Consider the following 27,168-nt stretch of genomic DNA (forward strand, 5'->3'; position numbering starts at 1 on the left):
CACAAGGCTAGGATAAGGATATGCCTTGGATGAGCGCCTGTCCATCGCAGGGAAGACATCCATTCACATCAGAGCAAATTAACCTACCAGTATGTCTTTGGACTGTGGGAGGAAACATGAACACAGGGAGAACATGCAATCTGCATATAAAGAGCAACCCAGGTCCAGACCTGAATTCAGGTTCACCAACGTGCCCACTTATCTGAATATTTTTAAATAAAAGACAACCAATTGGCAAACGTGTGTTATGTATCTGGAAAAAGATCTTTTTTACCCTTCTTTGTGCATAAATACCACCAGGAAGATCACACTTGCAGACACAAATGTCAGGGCTCTGCATGTGCTTTTTAACTATAGTTACTGCTGTCTGGAAGTCACTGTCATCACAGCACTAAACCATGCGTGGCTTCTATATTTAGGAATATCATACAAATCACAACTGTTGGGTTTTCTCAAAGAGAGGACAGGGTTAAAAGTAAACCCGAATGAAAAATGAATTAATCCAGCAGAGGATGGTCATCTATAGGTATATATATATATACTATAGGTATTTTAATAATAATAATAATAATAATAATAATAATAATAATAATAATAATAATAAACTTTATTTTATATAGCGCCTTTAAAGGTGGCTTCTTAATGCGCTTTACAGGATGACAATAACAATAAATAAGAAGACTACAACAATAATTAAGAAGATTTCACAAGATAGGACACAATTATAATTACAACAATACAACAATAACAATAGAGGAGACCGTGGAAGGTGGTATTAAGAAGAGCAGAAGGGTGAAGAATGGAACCAGTTAAGTAAAGGCTTTTCTGAAGAAGAAGGGTTTGAGTCTAGATTTGAAGGAGTTTAGAGAAGGTGACTCTCTAATATCCTTGGGCAAAGAGTTCCAGAGCTTGGGGGCATAGCAGGAGAAGGCCCTGTCGCCCATACAATGTAGACGGGCTTGGACGTCTAAACGACGGGCTTAATGCTATGTTAGGACACCAAATAAAAACAGAAATGAGGGACTGGAGGCGTTTCTGACTTAATTAAGAAGTAAGGCACAATGTGCCACAGGAGAAGAATCTCCTTGCATTGTTAAGACTCGAGGTTTGCCAAACATTCTGTGCAGCAAAAGTAACATTTTAGGATTGCGAAACAAATTAGGAAACGTAAATAATACCTGACAAATCATATTTACAATAATGTGTAACAATTGAAAACATAACACGAATACATCCATAAACATTCTTTCGTTTATTGTGTCTGGCGGTGGAAAATGATTCTCTTCCATATCATAAACTCGACTCGCAAGATCCATGCATCATTAACTAGCTATTTCCAGAAGCACTAGACAGACTAAACAAATGTTCTGACATATGCATGGTGTTTGGCGGTATGCTATTTGGGATTGTAATCACAGTATTGCTGAGGCCAAATAAAACTGCGTAAATCTTAAATATCGAAAGTTAGCAAATACTTTTTAAATTTGTTTTTATTAAACGTATAAAAAAATTACGAACACAACTATAACCAGAGGATCAAAAACAGGTACAAGAGAAAAAAAACATTTAACCGCCAGAGGTAATGAAGTAAATTATGTGATCGAATTGTATTTTTTACATACATCATATGCTTTCCTTGCTTTATTATTTCTCAATTTTTTTTAATAGAATTTAAATTGTGTTTCAGCTCCACCTCAAAAGAACTAAAAAGGGGAGTATTATTAGACCATTTTGATTTATGGATGTGAAATTTACCAAGAATGACTAATAAATAAAAAGTTAGCAAATGCTGATGCTACACCTACGAGACACACGCATAGTATTTCGGTGATCCGCGAATCCCAGATCACGTGACCACCATGGCTGCCTCCTGCATGGCTTCGCGTCGCTGGGGTCACGTACGTGCTGACGCCGCAATGTTTGGGTTAGGGAGAGGGTTAAAGTATCAGAGAGCAGAAGAATGGAGAGAAGGCTGAGTTTTTAAAATAACCCATTTTCCATGTTTTCCAAAGGTAAAGCTGTACACTGTTTAGTAGGTGTACTGTACGTTTTAAGAAGAAACACATAGCCAACGAATAATTGAAACGAAATACTGTTGTAACGAGTTAAAGTAATCGGTTTTGGAAACGCTTGGGCCCACTATTTCTGGAATTCTTTGAACTGTTAATTTTTCTAAGTTTGTATTATGTGCATTTTTGATTGACATTGATGACAGCGTTACTCTGGCTGCAAGCATACATTTCAAATCTCGTATGTTATGGTTGGGTAGCACGTCGTAGAGAAATGCAGCTTTCCTTGCACTTTAAACAACGAATTAAAACAGTTTTGTAGTCGAGTGATATCTGGGATTTGCAGATGATAGATGTTCATAGACTTAGTAAAAATCACAAATAAAAAACTACTTTGAAAAAACAGTAACGGTTGACGGTGGCTGAAGTTACTCTTAACCATTTGAATGCTGTTAAAAGAGCTAAAAATGCCAAAACCTTAAACGTGACTGTTAATTTGTTTAAAAGGAAAATGGAAAGCCAGATGAATTTAAGCAAGTGCTTCATATGTATACCTTGCAGTGATACTCTGAACTCCTTTTGCGAGTGTTTCTGGACTGTATTAACGGATTAACAGTGAGGTTAAAAATAGTTGAAGTTAACAAAGCAGTCTGAACACGTCGGAAACAAAGGTCCATTTGTTATGTGGACGGGGATTTCTCCTGCTGTAACCTTGCTTGGTCTTCGGACAAGTTCACACAAGTCTTTTGTTTGGGGATCTTCCTTCAGATCACAGTAAACATAAAAAGAGGGCTAGTGCGAGAGAAAATGCGTTTAAAAAAAGCCATAGGTGCTGGACAAACCAGGTGTCCTCGCCTTTTTCCAGTGCTTTCAGGTTACTGCACTTTTGGCAGTCAGTTGACCACCTTGTGTCGTCTGCAGGCGTAAATACAAGACTTCTGGAAAGGCAAAAGGAAGGTTGAAGATGAGCAAGAGGCCTCCGAGTCGTCCAGGAATTACCTTTGAGGTTGGTGCTCGGGTTGAAGCGCAAGACTACCTACAGAAATGGTAAGCAAGTTCTGTAATATTCATTTATAGAATGATTATTTCATTCTGTAGTCATTTAGTTGTATAGGACCTTTACGTACAACCCATTTTACAGAACATTGGACGTAGCTTATATGCACAGTTCATCGTGGGCAGTCCTGTCTGGGTGTTTGTGTATTTTTAACGTTTGTGACCATCCATTTTCTTACTACTTTATTCAGTTCAGGGTCATGGAGGAGTTGAAGCCTGACCCGGCAAGCAACCGGCTTAAGGTCAGATACACCCTGGACAAGACGCCAGTCTAACGCAGGGCAGGCATAGACATGCACACACTCACACCAGGGCCAGTTTTTGCAGAGGTCTGTTAACCTACCAGCATGTCCGTGGACTATGGGAAGGAACTGGAGGACTCGGAGGAAACCCACAAGAACATAGGGAGAACCCCTACTAACTCCTCACTGATTGTACCACAGGAATTGAAGCCAGGGCTTAAGCACTGCAAGGCAGCGATGCTAACTACCAAGCTACCGTGCTGCCTTGTTTGCAAGCATTTATTTTAAATGATTTTCCATGACAGAAAATCAACATCCTGCTTCTCAGGGGAGTGAGGACGTGATAAAGGGGTAACTGCAGTCCCAAATCCTCAGACTGGTTATGAAATCTCAGGAGCAAAATAAATTATTTGACGGTAAATGTTGATTTAAGCACAAAATCGTGAACTTTGCAAAAAATGCTGTAAGTCGCCATGTTGTCTCAAACCGCTGGCGGGAGCAAGAGTCCCCACAAATTGAGACATCATGCAGCCCTTCCTGCTCACTAGTCACTATCATAACTAATGTAATGTAATATCAGAGCAAATTACGTACAGGTTGTGTAGAAGGTATTTCACCGCAGAAATTTTCCTACATGATCCACGTGCAAAGTTAACAAATAAGTTCCGTTTATCTGCAAAACCGTTTCGAAGTTGAGAGTGATGTTTCTACTGGATTAAAAGAGATGTATTCCTAAACCTGCTTGTTTACAATGTCCTAGGGCTGCTTCACGTCACTGGAAGTTTTGTTGCCTCATTCTGAATTGCAGAACATGATGCTGCACACACCTTGAAATTTTGTCTATTTTGTGATGTAAATTGAAGGTTTTACAAGTTACTCTGTACATTCTACTTTTATAGTGGTTAGAAGTGCAGTCATCAATGCCGATTCTTTCTAACCTCGGAATAAAAAAAATTGCATTGCAGTTCTCCTTAAATCCCAAAAGTAAGACGGACATGGAAAGGACTCCGTGTGGGCCCAGGGAACTCTGGGGAAAAAAACAATTCTTGTTTATCTTCCATGTTTTCAAACTCTTTTCAGGTACCCTTCGCGCATTGAGAAGATTGACTATGAGGAGGGAAAGATGCTTGTCCATTTCGACCGGTGGAGCCATCGATACGACGAGTGGATCTTCTGGGACAGCACTCGGTTGCGTCCTCTGGAGAGAACAGGTCTTCGGAAAGAAGGACTGAAGGAGGAGGAAGAGATGTCTGTAAGTCTTTTTGCTCTTCTTCGTCTTTTTTTAGGAATGTTAAGCAGTTGTTTTCAAGTACAAAGCTAAACTGAATAAAACCGTCGTTTCTGACTTTGAATACTTGTATTATTTTGCTTATAAAAATATACCACGTTAGTGAAAGCTCAAGCATGTCCATTATCCTGACTCTATGGTTTAACTTATTTAGTACAAACTGTTTTGGAAATCGGTTATAAAACATGAAAGTGTATATCAAAATTTTGTCATTTGAAAAAGATTAAACTTATTTGATTTGGCACATGACTAATTGTTCATCTATATTTTATCTATAAACGTCTTTACCAGGAGAGACTCAGCGAGATGAGAGCATCTCGCCTTCGTGAGCATCCTGGAAGTACAGAGAGCACAGAGGACCAAACAGAGTTACCGCAGTCAAGACAAGTAATATATTCCAATTGCACTCAAAGTTTTACAATTATCTGGATGTTCTAACTGCTTGTCTGACTAGTGATTAAAAAGAGTTCATAACCCCCTTACCTGATTAAACCAGCGGTTTATTAGCACAAATGGGAATCATGTTGAATCATATATGTATAAAATACTGCTTTACATGTTAGGGATTGGAGAGCTGGCATTTGTCTACATATTAAGTGTGGGTGAGATAGTCTTGTTTTAAACATCTTTTTTTTCTGTTAGTATTTACTTTTATTTTTAGTTTGTAAATGTGGTTGAACGTAAAGTTGTAGTACAAACATTTCCTTGAAAGAGGAAGTGGCTTTTTTCCTAAATGTCCTTTAAAGCACAAAATGTACACCTTTTATTAGAAAGCAATCCTGCATGTCTACTGTGTATAGTTACATATAAGAATTATTTTCCATTACATCATACAATATACAATATTTACAATACTTCAAAGACACCCATCTAAATAAATTAGGCCCCCCTAGAAAAGTTATTTAAGACACTGCAACTTTGACAAACCTTTACTGCTCATCTTTACATTAACACTTATTGGAACCCTATACAAGGTACTGTAAGCTCAGTAGATTCTCAAATGTAAGTTTTTTGGTTGGTTGTTTTGGCTTGTTTTCCCTATAGGTTTTGAGATCAGGAGAAGAGGTGTTAGCCCGATGGACAGATTGCCGTTACTACCCAGCTAAGATAGAATCAGTAAACAAAGAAGGTAAGTGTCAGGAACATGATTCGTTTTTGCCTAAAACATGTAATTCCATTGGGAGAAGAGATGAGGTGATCCCCGTATGCGATATGAATTGGTTCTATGTCCACAGATCTTTCATATATTGTAAATGAAGATGTATTTGATTCTTTTAAACAGATTTTCCTAATTAGTTAAATGTGATGCTTATAAATGTCAATGAACTTTGGGTTTTATAATTTCAGGTACATACACAGTTCAGTTTTATGATGGTGTTATTCGGTGTGTGAAGAGGATGCATATTAAATCCATGCCTGAAGATGCAAAAGGACAGGTAAGTCAATTAGAGACAAAGTCTTAATCGTGTCAGTGAAAGACATTGATGAATGAAGAACTCTTTCACTTGAATTGTTAATGATTTGAATACAAGGTTTTGTATTTTGTAAAAATTGTAATAGTGTAATTTTTAAGTTGAATCACAATTCTATTAGTTTGTCAAATCCATGGCACTAATGCAAAGGATTTTTTATAAAGTTTGAAGTTAGCAATTTTATCTGCGTTTTGCAATGGATGTACATCTACGTTTGATTGATCTTGAATCCCTTATAAAACGGTGTACATTAAGAGGTTTTGAAACATTGAAAGTTTTTTGCTTTCTAGTTTAAATTGGACATTATTTCTGCAGTTGTGTGTACTTTAATTGACCTCCATTAAATTAGCAAAAATGTCGATTTGAACTCTGAGGCTGAGTACTGACAGATTGTACATGTGGATAGAGTGTGTTTAGAATCAAAGAGATCTAAAAAGTGAAAGACCTCTTCATGACATGGAGAGGCAGGAATGTGACATCACTGGCTTTCCTGGAAAGCTATAGAGAACTGATTAACCTATGACTGTGCATTTTCCCCTATTTTAGTCAGAGGAGAACATTGTTGAAATTAGAAACATTCTTCTTTAAAGACGATCATAGCTCCAAACCTGCTTCAGAAATATATATATATACCAATCCTGTAATGCCCATTGAAGGGACTAAGTAAAAATGATGACATGAAGCAGAATTTTCATGATTAGGACTTCACCAATAACTCGACATACTAGCTAATTCTAGCTAGTGCTGCTAGCAGTCTTGCATGTATCCATTTCATAGTAACCTGCTCAGACACTTACCAGAGACTTTACAGTGTTATTCTTGTGATATGCAGTCAAATATGCAGAACAAAAATATGCCATACTTACTAGCTGTGTGCTCGCTGTACGGTAAATTTTGTATTCCTTTGGTTGGTAAGGTAGAAAATGAATTGCAAGTCTAACATATATATGCCTAATAGTATCTGAAATGATATTATTAGTAGTTAAATTCACTTGACTCTATACTATTCGACAGGTTGTAAACCCATTGAAGTCCATAAACTGAATGTAAATGTTAATTGTAAGGATACATCATGCTTGTTAGGCCAGTTGATATTTGCCATTTTAGAAATCTGTCCTGTGTTAGGGTACCCTAGTGTTATATTTCATTTTTCCTTCTTTTTCAGAAGGTAACAGGCAGCAGGGAATTTCTGAATTTTATGTGAAGGAGATGCACAAAGTGAAGGCAGGATACAATTGCTGACGTCTTCTAAACCCCTGCAGCAGTCTCAGGCACCCCCAGACAATGAACACCCCCAGATCCGTCCTCAAATCTCCATTTGTTCTCTAGGATGTGGTCATTGTTTGTTCCTAGAAATTGTCCTTTTCATTCCTAAGAAATATTAGGAATAAAGATTTTAAGCCTCAAAAAAAGAACATGCCATCCTTGAATAATATCAGACTGTAGGCCTATCTGTTTTATGTTCTCTTTAATATTATTACTTTTTATTTATCTCATTTCCTTAATGAATGAGACATAGGGACATTAGAATTATTTTAGTCATTTATGGTATCTTACTACTAAACTTTGTATGCTGTAAAAAAGCTGGAACATCAGATATTTAAAGTAATCCTTAGCTAGTGACAACTTTTTAACAAAATCATTAGGCTGGAATATGTTTCATGCTCAGATGGGATAATATTCACCACAGATATTTGTTTACTAAATTAGATTGTTTCATTAGATCTTTTGAAACCTGACACACTGAGATGCAGATCATATTCATCCAAACACTGCTTTAATAGCTGTTGTGTGAACATTTTACTCTTGCGTTTTGGAAGAGGACTGGATGACATTCTTTACAAACCTGATTTTCTCAAATACTTTTGGATTGTAGGGTTAACTACCTTCTTCATGGTAGGCATTTTAACTTCCAAAGGCTTCTTTTAACCCACAATTTCCCAAACATGTTGTGCCCTGCCCTTCAGGATGATAACAAATGAACTAGTTTTGTGTATACAAACCACTCAAAATGCTTACAGTATGCATTGTAGGCACTTTAAGTTGTTAAAAATGAAGCTATTTCCTTTATTTTGTAACACAGAAATGAAAAAAATATAACTTTGTCCTCTAAAATGTCTTAATTGTAGTTCATTTCATTATTCCTATTAATATAGAATAACTTTCAATATAGTAAAAACTCAAACCCTCCAAGTTTTAATTGCTCATTCTCATCCAGTCCTTTTTCAAGCTAAATTTGCCGTGGTTCCAAACCCCGAGTTTTTTTTTTCAGTTTTTATTTGAATTGTACAGTATGTAGTTTCATAGCGCTGATAACAGATCCACTTATGTGTTATGACCACAACTATTACTGTTTCGACAGGATTGGATTGCCCTTGTAAAAGCAGCAACTGCAGCTGCAAAGAGCAAGGGAACCTACAGGCCTCGTACAAGTGCCAACAGCAATAAAGACAACAGTGACAGGAGAGCAGGGAAGGCATCCCCGAAGACAGAGGATGAAACTAATCCTGTAAATGAGGCCCAGGACGCAAAAGAGTCACAAGAGGAGCCTGATTCTACTCAGAAATTAGGTCTGACATCTTTGGTTCTTGTTTCTGTGATCGGCCTAGCCTGAATTGCACATGTTTAACGTATTTTTTCTTTTGACTTTTAGTTCTACGAAATAACATATAATTAGTAAAGTAGTGCTTCATTTTTAATATAAAATTAATGAAAAGGTCATTCTTGTGGTTTTGCTCCAGATCAGACTGCTGCATTATTTTTGTATAATGTTAAACTTTCTATTAAATGGCTTTTGGATGAATTTTCATTTTAATAAAGCTGAAATGCATGACCACTAACTTTTAACCCAGAGTGCTTTTGTCTTTTTAGGGAGGTCAAATCAGGTTAAGTTGACTTTGGATATCCGCATTTCTTTTTCATGGGTTGAACTACAGTTATAAAATCACAATCATTGAAATCAGTTACCTTTGATAAATCACACCTGATGATAACTGTTTTCCTATGAAAAAGAGATGCTAAGCTAATAGTTCTTTCCGTGTTTGTGTTTGATGCTACAGGTGAGGTGACAAGAGGTGATTTGTGATAAAAAAATAAATGATCTTGAAACTTGAGCTTTATCTTGTGCACATCCAAAATAATGTTACTCCTAATTGGTAGTAAAAATGTAATAACCCCTTTCATTTTACATGAAAGAAAAAAAAAATGATATATTACTTCAGTCCTTTTGAAGTGATTTTGTTATTGTATTTTGAATTCACACAAAGAGGAGGAGGTATTTCGTTTATGAATGTGAAGAGTCTAACATAATTTAAAATCCTTACAGAGGAGGAACAGAAGCAAACCTCAGAACAGCCTGAAACCGTGAAAACAAAGAGGAAGAAGGGTGGGCAAGGAACTTCATTCCATGCAAAGAGAGCTCGTCTCAATAAAATTACAGGTGCGGCTCAAACCGAAGCTCTTTATTTTTACAAAGGATTGTAATGATGTAGCGCCACCGTCTAGCACCCATTTTCAATATTGAATGATCACTACTAACAAGTTATAAGTTGAATTTGCTGAGATGTGTTTTTCTTTTTTTATTAATTTTATACTTGTTTAGTCTTTAGGAGGATATCAACGTAAAGCACTATGTTCAAAGGAAACATCAAAATCACTCAGACTTCTTAAATTCAGTGTGTGGTTTATTAATTATCAGTACTCAGAGTACTTTGGCGGCTTGTAGTATGAATTAGTTTACCTCTTCATCGAGGTCCAAGGAAGAGTCTTTAATGAGCATGTAACAAGTCGTCATGATTCAGTTTGACTTGTCTCGTAGACTTAAGGTAAGTTTCAATCCTTTGAAGGCTTGAGAATGACCTTTCAAATGTGCAAGAGGAGACTGGGATTGTTAAAGGAGTTTGTTCCAGGAGGACCCAATTTGGACAGTAATATACACAATGTTTTGTTTTTCATAGATCTCTGCAGGTTTACTGTATTTTCTTTTTGCAAATATTAGCAACGTTTTCCATGACTTGCAAACCTAGTTTATTTCTAATCTTTTTTTTAAAAGTCAAGGCTAAGTACAATAATTATTCATTATACACATAAGTAAAATGAAAGGAAAAAATGATACATTAAAAAACCTAGTAAAGCTAAAGTGAACATACTGTAGTCCCTAATGAATTTGGGAAGTTTGTGCTATACAAAAGAAAGCTCAGTCATCTGTTGTGTGAAGCATTTTGTTCAGAGTGAAAAAGTCTCAATCATCACATCTCAGCTGTACTTTCTTTGACTGTACTTATGTTATAAGCATTTAAAACGGGAAGCTATATCATTCACTTTCTTATATTGTGACTCTTAATGTCACAGGTAGAACTCGCGTTTTAAATATAAGTGTTATGCTGTCACAGAATAGTTAAATCATGAAAGTTGCAGATATCTGAACAAGGCTAATAGTTTTTAATACCTTAAAGGGGAACTCTATTTTCATATTTCAGGGTTAGAAAGAATCGGCATTGATGAGTGCATTTCAAACCACGATAAAAGTACAACGTACACAGTAACTTTTAAACCCTCCAATTCACATCACAATGTAGACGTAATTTTCAAGTATTTGCAGCGCCAGATTCTGCGATTCAGAAAAAGGCAACAAAACTTCCGGTGATGTGTGCAGCCCTATGCCATTGTAAATAAGCAGGCTTGTGAATATGTCTCTTTTAATCCAATAGAATTATTGCTTTTGTTTTCTGAACAATTTTGCCGACAAATACTTAATACTAATTCTGCACGCAGATCACGTTGGAACATTTCTGTGTTGAAATGTCTGCTGCACAACCTGTGTTTCTTTGCTTGTACATCACATTACATTAGGCATTACAGAGACTAGTGAGCAGGAAGGGCTGCTTCACTTCGCAATTTGTGGGAACTTGAATGCGAGTTGCATAACTTTTTGAAAGTACTGAAAGTCACCAAGTTCATGATTTTGTGCTTATTTAATTTAAATTTGTAATTTTTTTCTATAATTTAGATACACTATAAAATAGATACACTTGTTAGTATAGTAAGTCTAATCTTTTTTTTTTTAAATGCATCTATCACTGTTTATGTATTAGATAGCCCAAGAGCCTTAAGCATGCAGTGCTTTTTTTCAGGTCTTTTAGTTTCAAAAGCCTCTAATGAAGATGAAGTAGAGTGCAAGGAAGACCAGAAAGAAGCTCCAGAGAGTTTTGAAGAGGTATGTATATTATTTTGATTACTACTTTTATGTAACTTAAATTAAAGGGAATGGTTGTTGAATAAGTTTTAGCTTTATTAGCATTACAATTTTTGTAAAGTCTGTCTTAATCTATACTTTTGACCTTTCATAAAACTGGCTTTAGTTTGTAAAACCTTCAGGGTGTTCTTGTATGTTAATGTTTACCATGGATGGTACTGTGGGGTTTCTTTTCAGTACAAATTATTAACAAATAAAGGGTGTGATGCATTGCATTACATAGACTGAAAAAGATAAGAGTTTTGAGTGGCCATTCTTATGAGGAATCCGACAATTTTCCATGCATTTCGTTGAATATTTCCCTAGGGAAGCTTAGCAAGTACAGAAAATGAATATAAACCTGAGGCTCAAGCCACATTGCCCACCGCAACCCAGAAAAATACTGCGTCTCCTGTGAAGTCTCGAAACAGACGGCTCAAACATGATTCTGGAGAATCTACCAGCAGCCAGAAGCATTCAGGACCTTGTTCTGTAGCCATGCCAGTTGGTGACGAGATGACATGTGTGGCAGAATCTACACTTTCACCAAGTCCTGACCCAAGCCTCCCAGACAGCACACATTCTGGTAAGTCTGGACCATTAATCATGGTCAAACATTAAAGGAATTTTGAAAAGAGGAAACATCTCAAGCTTATTTCCATATAGATGGTAAAAGTAAATAACATTATTATGAATAGTACTATTTGCTTCTGTAACCTTTTCCTAATGCTTCCCAGCAGACAGTAGCTGCTAGTATATGCTCTCTGTCTGGTCAGGTTAACATAAATTGTGGAGAACTGGGTACACAGACTGACCAGTATAGCTCAGACACGCTTCATTTCCCATAAACCCACTGGACCTATGTCACCAGCTTGCCCAACCACCAAAAGCAGGAATGGCAATCTGTGCCTTAAGGACTTCATCAGTGAGCAATAAGGTTGTCGTCAGTCTACCTCATGACCAAAGTCGTTCTTATGTTAATAGAGATTCCACACCACATTTTCAAACTTCCACCACCACACTGGAATTCACTTATCCCAATGTCTCCAGACACTGTATTCTTTCATTCTCTCTCTACCACCACCTAAAATGTGCTCTTACTCAGAGAAGATGTGGATTTCATCTTTCTGCTGTCAGCATTGCCCTTGAAAGCTTTGAACATACAGATCTTTACTGTTGTTCACCTCACTTGCAGACCTTCTTTTCCTGGAATTTGTCAAGCAGTAGGTACTGTACTCTGAAGCTGAATATGCAGATGAATGAGATGTGTGTGACTGTCCTAAGCCAGTGTGGTCTGGTCCTCACAGATATTTCTGGAAGCAGGATGTATCATTTTCTGGATAATTTTGCTTGAAGACTTGGTGCCATAAATCATATCAGTAGCATAAATGAGATCTTTATTACACAATACTTTTTTGTGTCTTTCACTGGTTTTGGTTTGTTCTAAGTTCCTAGTCTACTCAATTTTCAATTGCTGGCATTTGACTAGTTTAGTATTTTGTTATCCCAATAAACAGCTCTACTCAATCAACAACCTATTCCATATACATTGTACACATGTATATCTGTGGAGATAATGTACTGCCTTCAATAACAAGAGGCAGAATTTTCTATCGGTTAGAAAGTACTAAAATATTTTTAAGCCATATGTGATGCTTGGAAACCACACATAACGATAACTTCTTATGTAAAGTTTTTAAAGACTGAAGAAAGGTACAGGCCTCAAACTGGGGAAAAGATACCGTACCTAGCACCGTACCGGATCACAAATCATGGACATACCCCACTAATTCTGATTTTAACTCTAACATAGTCCAGTAACTTCGGATCAAAATCATTTGGTGCAGTACCTGATGATAAGCACAACTTAGCCCTATTAAGTATTATCATTGCTAAACAGAAGCAGTTTTCATTATCATTGCTAAAATTGCTTTGACTGTAATATTTTTTATCAACAACTACAAATAAACCCTTTATTTTATTCTACTTGCAAAAATTAACAACTTTAAAATGTGAACATAAATAGATTTGAGGTAAAATAAAATGATCTCAACATTCTTAAGGTGTAAAGATGATAGGTGGAGCTATATCACTAGTTTGCCAAACCACCAAATGTCTCCCAGTCTGCATTTTTTAATAAATTCTATCTTTAATGAATGAACTTGCCCTTTAAAAAGCCTCAAGGAGGTTTTATGAAAATTAGAAAATACAAGTGGTAAAAACAAATTACGACAATGAAGTGGCACCATTGCATTTGTTCTTTATTTAAAGTTTCCCATTGACCTAGACCACACCATATCATGAGTTTGCATAGTCACGGTTTTGGCTTGAGTCATTTGAAGTAAAATAAGATTTAGTGTGGGGCTGGAGAAATTTCTTTCCTCTTAAACTTCAAAGGGAAGTATTTTTCAGAGCCTCTTCATATAGATCATGCTTCCACATAAGTCTGTTTTTTTTAAAGAGAAGTTTAATCAAGTTCATTTTCTGCAGCACTCGCCACACCTCCGCCTCCCAACTCACCCCGACCATCTGAGCAAAGCCAGCGACGGAGACGTTCCCAGCGTTTGGCGACTTGTACGGTCGACTCCTCCATCGAACCAGCTCAGCCCCCACCGTCAGCCTCTGAAGCGAAAGCTCTTAACCCCAAACTCCAGTCTCAGCCAGAGCCTACTTTGCCTGAGGGTATGTTCTCCAGCACTTTGTACCCCATGTGCCATGAAGAGCAGGACTGCATTTAGCTGTATCTTATGTGTCCATTCCACATGTACTTATATTTATTTGATGAATTAATGTTGCTATTTTAATACCCAGAACTTCTCACAGTTTTCAAGCTTTTAAATTAAAGCAATACAGTAGTCACAAATGGTCAATGATTTTTATTACTGATTTCATTTATTTTTGTCTTCTGTGTAGGTGCCCTTTAATCACAGAAAACTAACATTAATATGCTTGAAACATCTTTATATTGTGACTTAAACGCATTTTTTACCATTGGCTTTTTTCTCTTTTGTTTTGTGTGCATTTGTTTCATTTAAATATCCGTTTCTGTTCTTAAGCATCAGGCACTACCTCTATCACTCTGGAAAAGCCTGAGGACCTTGATGACTCCTTAAGTGTGCCTCCTGTTTTGACACCTCCACCACCTGTTTCAACACCCCCAAACACAGCACCATCTCCCCCACCTAGTCTGCCTCCTGATACTGAAAAAGAACAGGGAGATCCTGGCACTGCTTCTCTGATGCAGACGGCTCTTGAAGAGAAGATGCCCTGTCCCACAGCAGGTACTGATCCTGATCAAGTCTCGTCAGGCTTGTGAAAAATGGAATGTCAATAGAATGATGTTGAATAAATCAGCTAGTTTGTGAAATAAACTATATTAGAACTATGTGACACCTGAAGAAGGCTCTACTTCCGAAACATTGTGTTTTCTCTCTTCTCTTTTCAGCATGGAATAAACCTATTACTTGTTCCTTTGCAGCCTATGCATGCTGACGCAGCTACCCACCTGCACTGTATTAGAACTAGACATTTATTTAAAAAATCCTGATTTCCAGCAATTACCTAGAACAAAATTAAATCACATACCATGATGTTCTCAGTCACAGAGCTGTATATGTTAACAGGTGTATAATGTAATTGATTACGTGAAATTTTGATTACAAAGTTGTAAGAGCAGTAACGGATAATTTTTTCCCCACTTAGTTGTAGCTGCTGTGTTGAAGGCAGTACCCAAGATTTTGAAACCAAACAAACATGCAAGGGAGCCAAGTATGTATTTTCGTTTTAGTTGCATTTAAGATTTTTTTTTTGTTTTGTTGATGTTGAAATCTTGATTAAAGTATTGTGAGTTTCAGCAGAAGTATAATAAGCTGCATTTTTGGTTTCATGTAAGTGGGAGTCTTAAGAAATTGCTTAAGTACATTTCTTGCCTGCACTGAAACATTTTAGGGACATAAGGGAAACCCTCACCTTGTGCATTCCCTTATGTAGTGCCTCATTCAGCTCACGATTTTTAGAACCTCCAGCACCTCAACAAAAAGTCTTGAAAGCAACTAGGTTTTCTAGCCTTGTCCTAGCTTTTAAGAGATCTGGTCCTTTATATTTAGTCTTTCCCACACAGTCTCGAATACTTTTCACCCCTTGGCAAGTTCACTTATTTAGTTTCTTATGTTTTTCCTATTAGTATTGGGGTTACATCTGTAGATTCTAAATATTTAAGCTTGCAAATCACAATACGTGAAAGGCTAGTACCTTTTGTCTCAGTACTTTAGAGTTAACAGGAGCATGGAGTTTAGCAAGGAAATCCTTTTTGTTGTGCCAAGTCAAATGGTTTAGTTCTTTATATACAAACCCAAAACTTTCCACGATTGCAACATAGTAGCAGACAGAAATGATAGAAGAGTGCACACACAAGAAAGTGAAATCAGTTTGTTGAGTAAATGTAAGTTTTAAATACAGATTTGTCAATTATGTGTATGTTAATTTCTTTTTTCAACCGTTTTTTTTCTGCTATTCAGTAATAAACACCAAAAAGCCAGAAGATCCTTCCTCCCCAAAAGAGCCACTCATAGATCTAGACCACAACAAATTCAAGTGCAAGGTTCCTGGCTGTTCCAAGGCCTTCCGAAAAGCCAAGCTTTTGGACTATCATTTGAAGTATTATCACAGTGCTGATAAAGAGACGGAGTCAGAGGCCGGATCTCCTGAACGAGCTGTGCGGACTAGAGCGACGTCTGCTTCAGTCCCCACCTGCACTCCGCCAGAGAGTCATGATGCAAAGAGACGGCGAACCGTGTCATCCTCTGCGTGTATGCAAAAACAGCCCATTGTTGCTTAACTAAATGTCATTTGTTGTCTATTCTTCTGGTCTTTCAGTCTTCTCTGCAGTAGCACTATACACTATAAGATAAGATAACTTTATTGGCCATAGACAATTTCTTGTATTAGGAATTTGTCTTTTCGCATACCCCAACTTGCTCTCCATGAGACACACAGACAGAGTGGGGGTCAGAGTGCAGGGTCAGCCATTTATACGGCGCCCCTGGAGCAGTTGGGGTTAAGGGCCTTGCTCAGGGGCCCAACGGAGTAGGATTCCTCTGCCGGCCACGGGATATGAACCGGCAACCTTCCAGCCACAGGCCTTAGCCACAGAGCCACGGCACCATACTGTGAAAGTATTTGTTTAACTTGCTGCGAGTTAACTGAGATTTTTCTATGGGAACAGATATAAGCTGGAAAACTGGTTTTGCAAAAGTGCTTTTAAACTTAAAAAAAAGTTTAAAAAACCTGATTAATAGTGGAGCTAGAACATGAAGTATAAATGCTGTTATAGAGATTAAGAATTCATGTTTATATCTGCAGCACAGCATTAATGTGATGATTGTTTTGGCTTTTTCTTTTTTGCATTTTTCAATATTTAGCCCTGTCTCCTCACACACAAGCCTTACAACTAGAATCTCCTTTGAGTACCAACGTGAAACCCCCCAAGTCCAGCAAGAAGAAGCGATCCTCCGCTTCCGTCAGCTCTGAAGGTGCAGACATCCAGTTGCCATTGCCCCCCCGCGAGAAGAGTTTTGAGAACTTACATGAGAAGATACTCAAGAAAGTTATTGACAAGGACAAACATTCAGAGCCAGGTCTGTGGCACGTTTTGGTCCATCGAATTTCCCGCAGTCGCCATTTGAGATTTTGAGACGTTAAAATGCAAACCTTGCCATTTTCTTTTTTGTGTAATTGCAGGACAAATAAAGACTGAGAAGAAAAGTAAACTTGAAGATAAGAGCCAAACAATAGGTATGATAATATTGTTGATGAATTTGACCTCAATTGAAGTCAACATTTATAATTTATAACATGGGGAACAAAATCAGCCTCCAGAGTGGCTTATCTCGGATTTCAGTTGGGGGTTGTGTCACTAGTCAACAGTGACATGGATTTGCCAAGTGGTGGCTCACAGTTAACGAAGAACAACTGAGGGTGCGTTGGGATTGTCGATGAGGGCTCTCTCAGCAACCCTTGCAGCACCCCTCGCTCTTGGAGTCTGGGGTGCCTGTTGTTGAGCAATTTGCCTGTCCTCCAGTTGATGCTTAACCTCCAGTTCAGGGCTGTATTGCCTGCAGTGTGTTAAAAGACCGATAGATCAATGGTGTGTGGTTTGGAGAAATCTGCCTATACTTCCTTACTTTCATCTTTGTGTGGTGATGAATCTAGTAACTGTGAGCCAGCACACGATTTTTGGGTAACAAAATTAATTGTGGATAAAACCAAATATATACTTTAAAAATGGATAAATACTGATGGCATTTAAAATGCCATTTAAACTAATATTGTACTAAACCAGCTAAACAAAATGACAGACGACACATCTGAACTCTTTCACTTCATGATATAGCATGGGTTATATGCTGACAATTAGCTTTTTGTGCTGAATAAAAGCCTAACCTTTTTTTTTTCCCTCGTTAAGGAAAAAAGAAAGAAAAGGACAAGGAACGTAAAGACAAAAAGGAGAAAGATCCATTTAAAATCAAACAAAAAAAGAAGAAAAAGAAGAAAAAGAAATCGAAACAGCACAGTAAGTGGAATCGATTCATTGTTTTGTATTAGATGTTTGTAACTTTGCCCAGATGCTCATTTACCTCTTGCTCTCTCTTCAGGTTATTCAGATTATGAAGATATGTCCCTGGCCTTTTTGGAAAGATGCTCTTCTCCACCGAACCGCTCGTCTGGTAGTTCTTTTACACTGCACACCACTTCCTCATCCAAACATACGTCCTTCCAGTACCCCAGAGCCATACTTTCTGTTGACCTCACAGGAGAGAGTAAGTGTACAGTGATATTGGCCCTTTTCGAATTTAATTTTATAGGAATGTTTGTTATGTCATAAAGTCTTCAGATTGTTAAGAACTGAATGTTAATTTACTCTGTGTTCCCTTTTTTTTTTCTTGCACAATCCTGTTATTTTAAATTTTTCATGAATGTAAAACAAGTGACAAATCTTTTCTAAACAAAAAGCATTTAAAATATCCTTCAAGAAAAGAGTTAATATGTTTAGAATATTTTCATATGCTTAGATAATTGTTTTTTAGGTGTCTGCATTACAAGGAAGCTACAGTAAAAGCCTTTCAAGATGTGGTACACGTGTCATCGTTCTTTTGTGTAACGGCTTGAAGGGTGTTAGCTTATTATAAAAATAATTAATAATTATAATTGCTTACACTTATATAGCGCTTTTCTGGACACTCCACTCAAAGCGCTTTACAGGTAATGGGGACTCCCCTCCACCACCACCAATGTGGAGCCCCACCTGGATGATGCGATGGCAGCCATAGTGCGCCAGAACGCTCACCACACATCAGCTCTCAGTGGGGAGGAGAGCAGAGTAAAGTAGCCAATTCATAGAGGGGGATTATTAGGAGGTCGTGATTGATAAGGGCAAATGGGAAATTTGGCCAGGACGCCGGGGTTACTCTTTTCGAGAAACGCCCTGGGATTTTTAATGACCACAGAGAGTCAGGACCTCGGTTTTACGTCTCATCTGAAGGACGGCGCCTGTTTACACGATAGTGTCCCCGTCACTATACTGGGGCATTAGGACCCACATGGACCACAGGGTGAGCGCCCCCTGCTGGCCCCACTAACACCTCTAAAAAGGTTAAGTATTGATTGGGCAAGCTGTTTTACATGTCTTTTGTGAGGTAAAGTCTGGTAAATGTTTTAAGCACTCCTACATTCAGACTGAGAGTTTTCCCTTAGACCTCTCCGAGATCGATTTCTTGGAGGATTCCTCGACGGAGAGCTTGCTTCTAAGTGGAGACGAGTACAATCAGGATTTCGATTCCCTCACCATGGATGATTTCCAGGAGGAGGAGGATGCGGCCAATGAAATTGTGCGCTGCATCTGTGAAATGGATGAGGAAAATGGATTTATGATCCAGGTGTGTGAAAATGTTTTTCCCCTGGTCTCCCCACATTTCCTTCAAAGTAATTTGGAAATGTTAAGAGACCAGATATATTCAGTCATTTTTTCAATGCAAGACAAGTTCCAAAGAAGTGGTCTGTCTGCTGATTCTGCTTTGCAGTGATTTAATCATTTTTGCATAAAAGTATTTATGTGGATAACCCACAGTTAACAGGTTCTACATAGGTAACTGATATTTTATTTACATTTTTCCTTAAGGATACTAAGTATCTTATAGTAAAACAGTTTTGAAAGACTAAAATGTGATTTATCTTTGTGTTGCAGTGTGAAGAGTGCATGTGCTGGCAACATAGCATTTGTATGGGACTGCTGGAGGACAGTATTCCTGAGCAGTACATCTGTTACATTTGTAGGGATCCACCAGGTAAGAGGACAGAATGAGACTGATCTTCATCGTCTGTACTGTTAAGAGGACCTTAGTGTTGGTTAAAATATGAGTCGCCTTGTGCAGACTTCGTCGAAGGCACACTCTACGTATGAGATGATTTCGGAATTAATTTTCAACTTATGAAGTTGTATGGCAATATCGTGTCAAGGAAGTAGCTGTGAATATTGTTACAAATAGTAGGTTAAAGAAATTAGAAAACTACAGAAATAACTGGCATAATCAATAAGCAAAACACATAATCATAACCCCCAAATTATAAAGATAAGGCAAAGAATATACCTGAGTAGTTAGTATAAATAGAGGCACTTCAGATCTTTGTTCTCTGGAACAGCTTTACAGAAGGATTAATAAAGTAGAAACAAACTGAGATAAACAAATACGTTTAACAACTCACTTAACAACACATTAAACATACAAGTTACTCTGTTTACAAACAGGGCATCTTAGAGGCCTATGCCCTGACAACTAGTAAAACTCCAGACTGCTATAAAGTACTCAAAGATCCTATAAAGACACCTACACAGGCCAACGAGAGATAAACCTGCCTTCTTACTAAAACAGGATACGACCTTCAGTTAAATCTCTGTCTACAAAAACCAGATGCTCCAAAGTGAATAGGGACCTATCACCCTATTCTAAAAATGCATTCACTAACCAGGAGAGACCGTTTGTATTCTAGGGATTCTCCATACAGGAAACCAGAGTTATTGGTTATACCTGTAACTATGTAAGATTACAGGCACTACCATTTGAGCCTTTTGCTTTATTTACTGAATCACCTTCAAAATATATACTGTACTTGTACTCGAAGGTAATAAAGGTTTTATAGAAATTCTTTGTACTCTAAATCAGGATGAGAAAGTATTTTGTAAAGTTAACTTTTTTTTCTCTTTAGGGCAAAGGTGGAGTGCAAAATATCGTCATGACAAAGATTGGTTAAACAAGGGGCACATGTATGGCTTGTCATTTCTGAGTGAAAACTACTCTCATCAGAATGCTAAAAAGATAGTTTCAACACACCAACTGCTGGGTGATGTGTACAGTGTGAAGAAGGTACTACATGGACTGCAGCTTAAAATGGACATATTACAGTAAGTCATAAAACATTTTCTCTTTTACTAAAGTTTTAAGGATTTAGTAAATTGTTTTTGATCCTTCTATATTTATGTGTGTGGTGTATTGCAGCATTAATTGTTTTGTTTTTTTTACTTCTGATTTTTAAAGAAACAAACACAAACCCAGCTTGCACCTCTGGGCCCGATCTTGGGTGAATTCAGATGAAGATCAGCCTATGGGAGTACATCCAGACTGTATTCATTACCAGGACAGGATAACAGACAATGTATCCCAAAACTCCAACCAGGAAACATACATCACTAGTGAACACAGTTACCAGAAACCCCCAGGAATGGGGCTGGACCACAGGCCTGTCGCTGACCTGCTGAGCTCTGATGGGGAAGAGGGAATGAGACAGGAAGAGGCCCTAGAGCTTGTGACCAATGCAGCAGTACACGCAGTGCATTCTGTGCCAAAAGAAGAAGAGGTATCTTTTGATCTGGATAAGAATTAAGTGATGACATTTTTTTAGATTAGTTACAGATTGTTTATTGAAACAGTGTGATTTGCAAGAATAAGAAACAAGTTTCCTCCCTGTGTCAGCTGCTTTCCTTGCCAAGTTTCCTGCGTTTAGAAAGTTACAAATGCTGTTAATCCCCCAAATTAAATATTTTTGGAAAGCACATAAGGTTTCAGGTACTTTGCCGAGAACTGTAGTTTATTTCCTTTTTCTGCAAAATCTGCACGTCTCCTTTTCCTTCTGGTCTTTTCTTCCTTTGCTTGTCTTTCCTTGTCAATCATTTTATGCTCTTTATAGTTGTGTTAGTAATATTGTATGGATCATAAAATCATTTGCTACAATTAAGTATTTTATGCGAAATTTTGCCCACAATTGTCTCGCTATTTTTCTAGCCACTTGGTATATCATACAAAAGATTTGTCAGTCAGTTAAAAATGTATTAGCTTGTGGCTGAGGTTTTGCACAATATTTGCAGTTTGTTTTAAATGGTAGGTTTAGGCCTATAATGGTGTAAATGCTAAAGGCAAATATATTTCATTTTTGTATTTTGTTGTGTTTGTTCATAAACAGGAAAGTTCTGCGATCGCTGTGTCAGGCTCTTTGAATGAAAGCAGCCTGGAATCAGCAGAACACGCTAAGAACTGCCTCCAGTGGCAGCTAAACCTCCTAACACATATTGAGGATGTTCAGAATGAGGTTGCAGGCAGAATGGACCTGATTGAAAAGGAACTTGATGGTAAGGGTCTCTTCTGTTTCTTAATGTCAAAATGTTAATGTACTTCACATTAGCAATTGTAATGATGCCATAATTAGTACAACACATTCACCATTCAGTGGTTTAAATGTTTTATATTTTAAGGTAGAGACTTCCATTAAATAAAAAAAACATACAGTGCCTTGCGAAAGTATTCGGCCCCCTTGAACTTTTCAACCTTTTGCCACATTTCAGGCTTCAAACATAAAGATATAAATGTTTTATTTTATGTGAAGAATCACCAACAAGTGGGACACAATTGTGAAGTGGAACGAAATCTATTGGATTTTTGAAACTTTTTTAACTAATAAAAAAATGAAAAGTGGGGCGTGCAAAATTATTCGGCCCCCTTGCGTTAATACTTTGTAGAGCCACCTTTTGCTGCGATTACAGCTGCAAGTCGCTTGGGGTATGTCTCTATCAGTTTTGCACATCGAGAGACTGAAATTCTTGCCCATTCTTCCTTGCAAAACAGCTCGAGCTCAGTGAGGTTGGATGGAGAGCGTTTGTGAACAGCAGTTTTCAGCTCTTTCCACAGATTCTCGATTGGATTCAGGTCTGGACTTTGACTTGGCCATTCAAACACCTGGATACGTTTATTTGTGAACCATTCCTTTGTAGATTTTGCTGTATGTTTGGGATCATTGTCTTGTTGGAAGATAAATCTCCGTCCCAGTTTCAGGTCTTTTGCAGACTCCAACAGGTTTTCATCCAGAATGGTCCTGTATTTGGCTGCATCCATCTTCCCCTCAATTTTAACCATCTTCCCTGTCCCTGCTGAAGAAAAGCAGGCCCAAACCATGATGCTGCCACCACCATGTTTGACAGTGGGGATGGTGTGTTGAGGGTGATGAGCTGTGTTGCTTTTACGCCAAACATATCGTTTTGCATTGTGGCCAAAAAGTTCGATTTTGGTTTCATCTGACCAGAGCACCTTCTTCCACATGTTTGGGGTGTCTCCCAGGTGGCTTGTGGCAAACTTTAGACGAGACTTTTTATGGATATCTTTGAGAAATGGCTTTCTTCTTGCCACTCTTCCATAAAGGCCAGATTTGTGCAGTGTAAGACTGATTGTTGTCCTATGGACAGACTCTCCCACCTCAGCTGTAGTTCTCTGCAGTTCATCCAGAGTGATCATGGGCCTCTTGGCTGCATCTCTGATCAGTCTTCTCCTTGTCTGAGCTGAAAGTTTAGAGGGACGGCCAGGTCTTGGTAGATTTGCAGTGGTCTGATACTCCTTCCATTTCAAGATGATCGCTTGCACAGTGCTCCTTGGGATGTTTGAAGCTTGGGAAATCTTTTTGTATCCAAATCCGGCTTTAAACTTCTCCACAACAGTATTACGGACCTGCCTGGTGTGTTCCTTGGTCTTCATGATGCTCTCTGCGCTTTCAACAGAACCTTGAGACTATCACAGAGCAGGTGCATTTATACAGAGACTTGATTACACACAGGTGGATTCTATTTATCACCATCAGTCATTTAGGACAACATTGGATCATTCAGAGATCCTCGCTGAACTTCTGGAGTGAGTTTGCTGCACTGAAAGTAAAGGGGCCGAATAATTTTGCACGCCCCACTTTTCATTTTTTTATTAGTTAAAAAAGTTTCAAAAATCCAATAGATTTCGTTCCACTTCACAATTGTGTCCCACTTGTTGGTGATTCTTCACATAAAATAAAAAAATTATATCTTTATGTTTGAAGCCTGAAATGTGGCAAAAGGTTGAAAAGTTCAAGGGGGCCGAATACTTTCGCAAGGCACTGTAACTGAGGCTTTTTTCCCATATTAATTTCTCATTTTTTGATAAATAACTGGGGTTGGGCACCGCCTAAGGAAAACGTACCGCAGTACATAACACGGTATACGTGCATGTACCGTGGTATACCGCAAACTATTTTGCATGTTTATATATGGAGACTCTCTCGTAGTTTGATTTCATGATTAGTAAAGCATACTGAGTTATATACAAAATAAAGTAATGAAAATTGTTGTTTTGTTGTATTATTGGAACCAAAGAACTAGAAATAACACTGAACAGTGTAAGAACAATTTAACAACATGCAGATTTTTGTCAATCATTAAATGATTACATGTTTTTTCACAAGGTATTGGAGGTTAATTTTCCTTAGCAAGATAATGTAAAATTCCAAATATGACAGGTGCTTGTAAGTTGTAACTTTTTTCTTTCTTTACAACGTGTAAAGTTGACATTCACAACTTTATAAAACATGTTTAGCATGTTCGATTGCCCTTTGCTATTTCATCTAAAACTTCAAAGAATCCTCAATAATTAAAACATTGCTGAGACAAGACATTTTATATTGACTTAAAGAGCTTAAGACAATCTTGCTTGCAAAAAGAAAAAAATCAAAGCATGTCTAATGGTAGTAATGATCAAGACTAGACTTTTTCTCGACTAGAGTTACAGTAGAATCAGAAAAACTAGAATAAACAGCACATTTTCAATGGGTCATTGAAAATAAGTACAGTATGTAACATATACCATTAACAACGTCAATGCTAAACAGCCCTTAATATTACAACTACCATACCCAATGGAATTGTAAAGGAGTATTTGATGATAATTTTCTCTGACTCTCTGTAAAAATCTGTGAATACTCTTAGAAATTAGTTTTGCCTCAGCAAGACAGCTCTAAGGAATAACCATATGTTTTTCACGAGAAATAAGAAAAATAATCATCAAATACTTCTTTCCACGTCATTTCCGAAATCACATTATATTTCTAAACTTACTAGCCAGTGATATGCGGGAAATACCTGTAGTATGACTTTTTTTTTACTCACCCTTTTAAAGTTAACAACATTTTTATCTTCTTTGAATCAAATTTGATTTTATGAATGTAAACAGTAGAAAATCTTTGTTAAAATTGAAAAAATAAAACCGCTGCCAGAAACTTCCTGAAATTACAGAGCATACCTGTACGGTCTAAAACTTGCCACGGTATGTACCGCATGACTAAAGAACCGTGGTTTACCTGTATACCGGTTTTACCGCGTAGCTCTATACATAACACTGTTTAATTGTGTTGGATAGTTTGGATTACAGCATTTAGAACTTTCTTTACTCACCACTTTTTTATTTTTAATCTGATTTAACAGAAGGCTGTAGGATTATAATCGGCAACTGCTGGCTTTTCCTTCTTGACATTTTTTTTATCTTTATTGTTCTTAGTTTTAGAAAGCTGGCTGGATTTCACTGGGGAGCTGGAACCACCAGATCCTCTTGCAAGACTGCCTCAGCTGAAGCGCAGGATTAAGCAGCTTTTAACAGACCTGGGCAAAGTACAGCAAATGAGCACCTTGTGTTCTGTTTGAGCCCCTCTGCATGGCAGCAAAGAGCAGGACACTACATTGCGACAGGACAGTGAAGCCTTTTGTTTTCTCGCAAGGTGCTTTCAGACAAAAGTCTTTTCCCCCTTTGTCACACTTGAGTTCAAAATACGTTTGATGTGATTCGACATTAGAAAAAAGGGAAAAAAACAAGGTCCATTTGGGTAAACATAAATGATGTAAGTCATGTTTGGTTGAAGGGCAATGTAGCAGTGTAAGAAAGAGAGAGGGATTGTGGGGTAGAGAACGTAAGAACTCAACATGTACTAACACTGGAGGAAATTAGAGCGCTTGGACAATAAGAAGCATAAATTAAAAGGTTCAGAAGTGCCAAAGCAAACTTCGATCAAGAAAAGGCACCGAAGGGTATGGAAGGTAGTCATGTTACTTGTCCACAGGTTCATTTAGTAATAAAAAAAGTCACACAACCTAGTTAGCTAAAGAATGCAGGGCAGACATTTTGATATACACTGAATTCCTTAAGGTAAAATGTAGTTATAAGCTCTACAGTATAAATAAGCCGAAACTGAAAAGTAAAGTGAATGAATAGATGAAGTGCATAACAAATATCCTTAAATAAAAATGAGCATGTAATTGGAAACACACCACAGCTATGAAACACCCTACCAGAGATTTTATGTAAATATAGTGGTTTTGGGCCCTGAGGAAAAAAATGGCAAAATCTGTTGGAAGTTTAAGAGAATGTTGCAAACATTTGACTTCCATTTTCAGGACTGCTATAACTAGTGTGTTATAATTGGATTTGATCAAAGCACTCGGTGCTTGAATTCGTTTCGAGTTTAAACTTCGAGCTTTCAAGTTAAGCCTTGGGCATTTGCGTTTGTTTGTTTTTTTTTTCCAAGTTTTGCGTGAGAAGTATATTTTCCTGCAGTCTCATGCCTTTTGTAATCATGGGGAAGGAAATGTCAACATTGCCCTCTTTTTTAAAGTAGGTTTTATGTATCATTGTGATTCCTTCTTTGTGAATAATTGGTAATCCTGTATTGTGCCAAGTGTAATGAATAGCATAGATGTCCAATGCTACTGTTGTGTCATATGGTTTGGAAAGGTTGGAAATTGTGGAGAAGACAGTGAAGAAGATAAAAGGCTACACCTTTTGATGAATTTCTGAGATGGAGTGTGCTCTTCAAATATATACCTGTTTTTACACCCAGCTTGCAACTCAAAATACAAGAACAATCCTTCACTTCAATATATGTAAACTGTGAAGCCTAAGAACATCTAGAGCATGCGTGTTCTGTTCTTTGCCATCTGATTTCTGCCCCTGAGCCCTTCTAAATTCTTGGTGTTTTAATATTTCATGCTACTACAGCTCTGCTTTACATTAAGTTTACATATTAATTGATAAAGGTTAGTCTTAATACAGCAGTCTACATGCAAGCTGGATGTAAATGTAAACAAATTACAGTGTTGAACATAATGTATATACAGTTTTTTAAACTGTAAAAATCTGCGAGGCATAAACATGAACTTAAATATACTTGAAGAAAATGCCTCAGTTTATTCAGCAGTTCTAGTTATCTGTATAAAGTGCGTTTTAGAACTGGTAGGGTATGAAACTTGAAGTTGCTTTTCTTTACATATACCAACTGTACATTAAGAATTTATTTAAAATAACTACAAACCAGACTGTTCTTTATGTAATTTACTATATGTAAACTGTTCATTAAAAATATTCTGTATATTTAATATGCCTTCAGTTTTTGTTATCTCAATGTCTTATTTTCTGAAGCCTTTTTGTTTCTCCTGTCTGGTGATATCAGAAACCTGCCAGCAAACGTTTATTTTTAAACATTT

General features: G+C 37.4%; 1 protein-coding gene across 2 annotated transcripts; it reads left to right on the forward strand.

Moving 5' to 3' along the window:
* The first annotated feature begins 1,911 nt into the window (after window positions 1-1,911).
* phf20l1 (PHD finger protein 20 like 1) lies at window positions 1,912-27,060 on the forward strand. Of its 2 annotated transcripts, XM_088601726.1 has the most exons (24): window positions 1,912-2,012; window positions 2,931-3,056; window positions 4,388-4,559; window positions 4,887-4,982; window positions 5,640-5,724; window positions 5,943-6,031; window positions 8,430-8,637; window positions 9,393-9,506; window positions 11,200-11,282; window positions 11,628-11,886; window positions 13,791-13,982; window positions 14,357-14,581; window positions 15,003-15,068; window positions 15,818-16,108; window positions 16,721-16,936; window positions 17,040-17,093; window positions 17,764-17,871; window positions 17,954-18,118; window positions 19,053-19,234; window positions 19,543-19,642; window positions 20,562-20,757; window positions 20,891-21,209; window positions 21,813-21,978; window positions 25,193-27,060. In XM_088601726.1, exons 2-24 carry the CDS (start codon window positions 2,974-2,976, stop codon window positions 25,333-25,335), a joined length of 3,612 nt encoding a protein of 1,203 aa, XP_088457852.1. In that variant the 5' UTR covers window positions 1,912-2,012; window positions 2,931-2,973; the 3' UTR covers window positions 25,336-27,060. The 2 variants fall into 2 exon arrangements, with proteins under 2 accessions (XP_088457852.1, XP_088457854.1); XM_088601728.1 differs by lacking the exon at window positions 4,887-4,982.
* The last annotated feature ends 108 nt before the right edge of the window (window positions 27,061-27,168 follow it).

Source organism: Lepisosteus platostomus, chromosome 12, assembly GCF_059453375.1.
Source record: "Lepisosteus platostomus isolate fLepPlt1 chromosome 12, fLepPlt1.hap1, whole genome shotgun sequence".
Lineage (NCBI taxonomy): Eukaryota > Metazoa > Chordata > Actinopteri > Semionotiformes > Lepisosteidae > Lepisosteus > Lepisosteus platostomus.

Bases quoted from the DNA above. Each gene is read 5' to 3' on its own strand.
- phf20l1 (XM_088601726.1), top strand. From the start codon at position 2,974: ATGAGCAAGAGGCCTCCGAGTCGTCCAGGAATTACCTTTGAGGTTGGT. The intron at 14,582-15,002 runs GTACTGATCCTG...TTCCCCACTTAG, and splicing joins GATGCCCTGTCCCACAGCAG to TTGTAGCTGCTGTGTTGAAG. The intron at 15,069-15,817 runs GTATGTATTTTC...TCTGCTATTCAG, and splicing joins CAAACATGCAAGGGAGCCAA to TAATAAACACCAAAAAGCCA.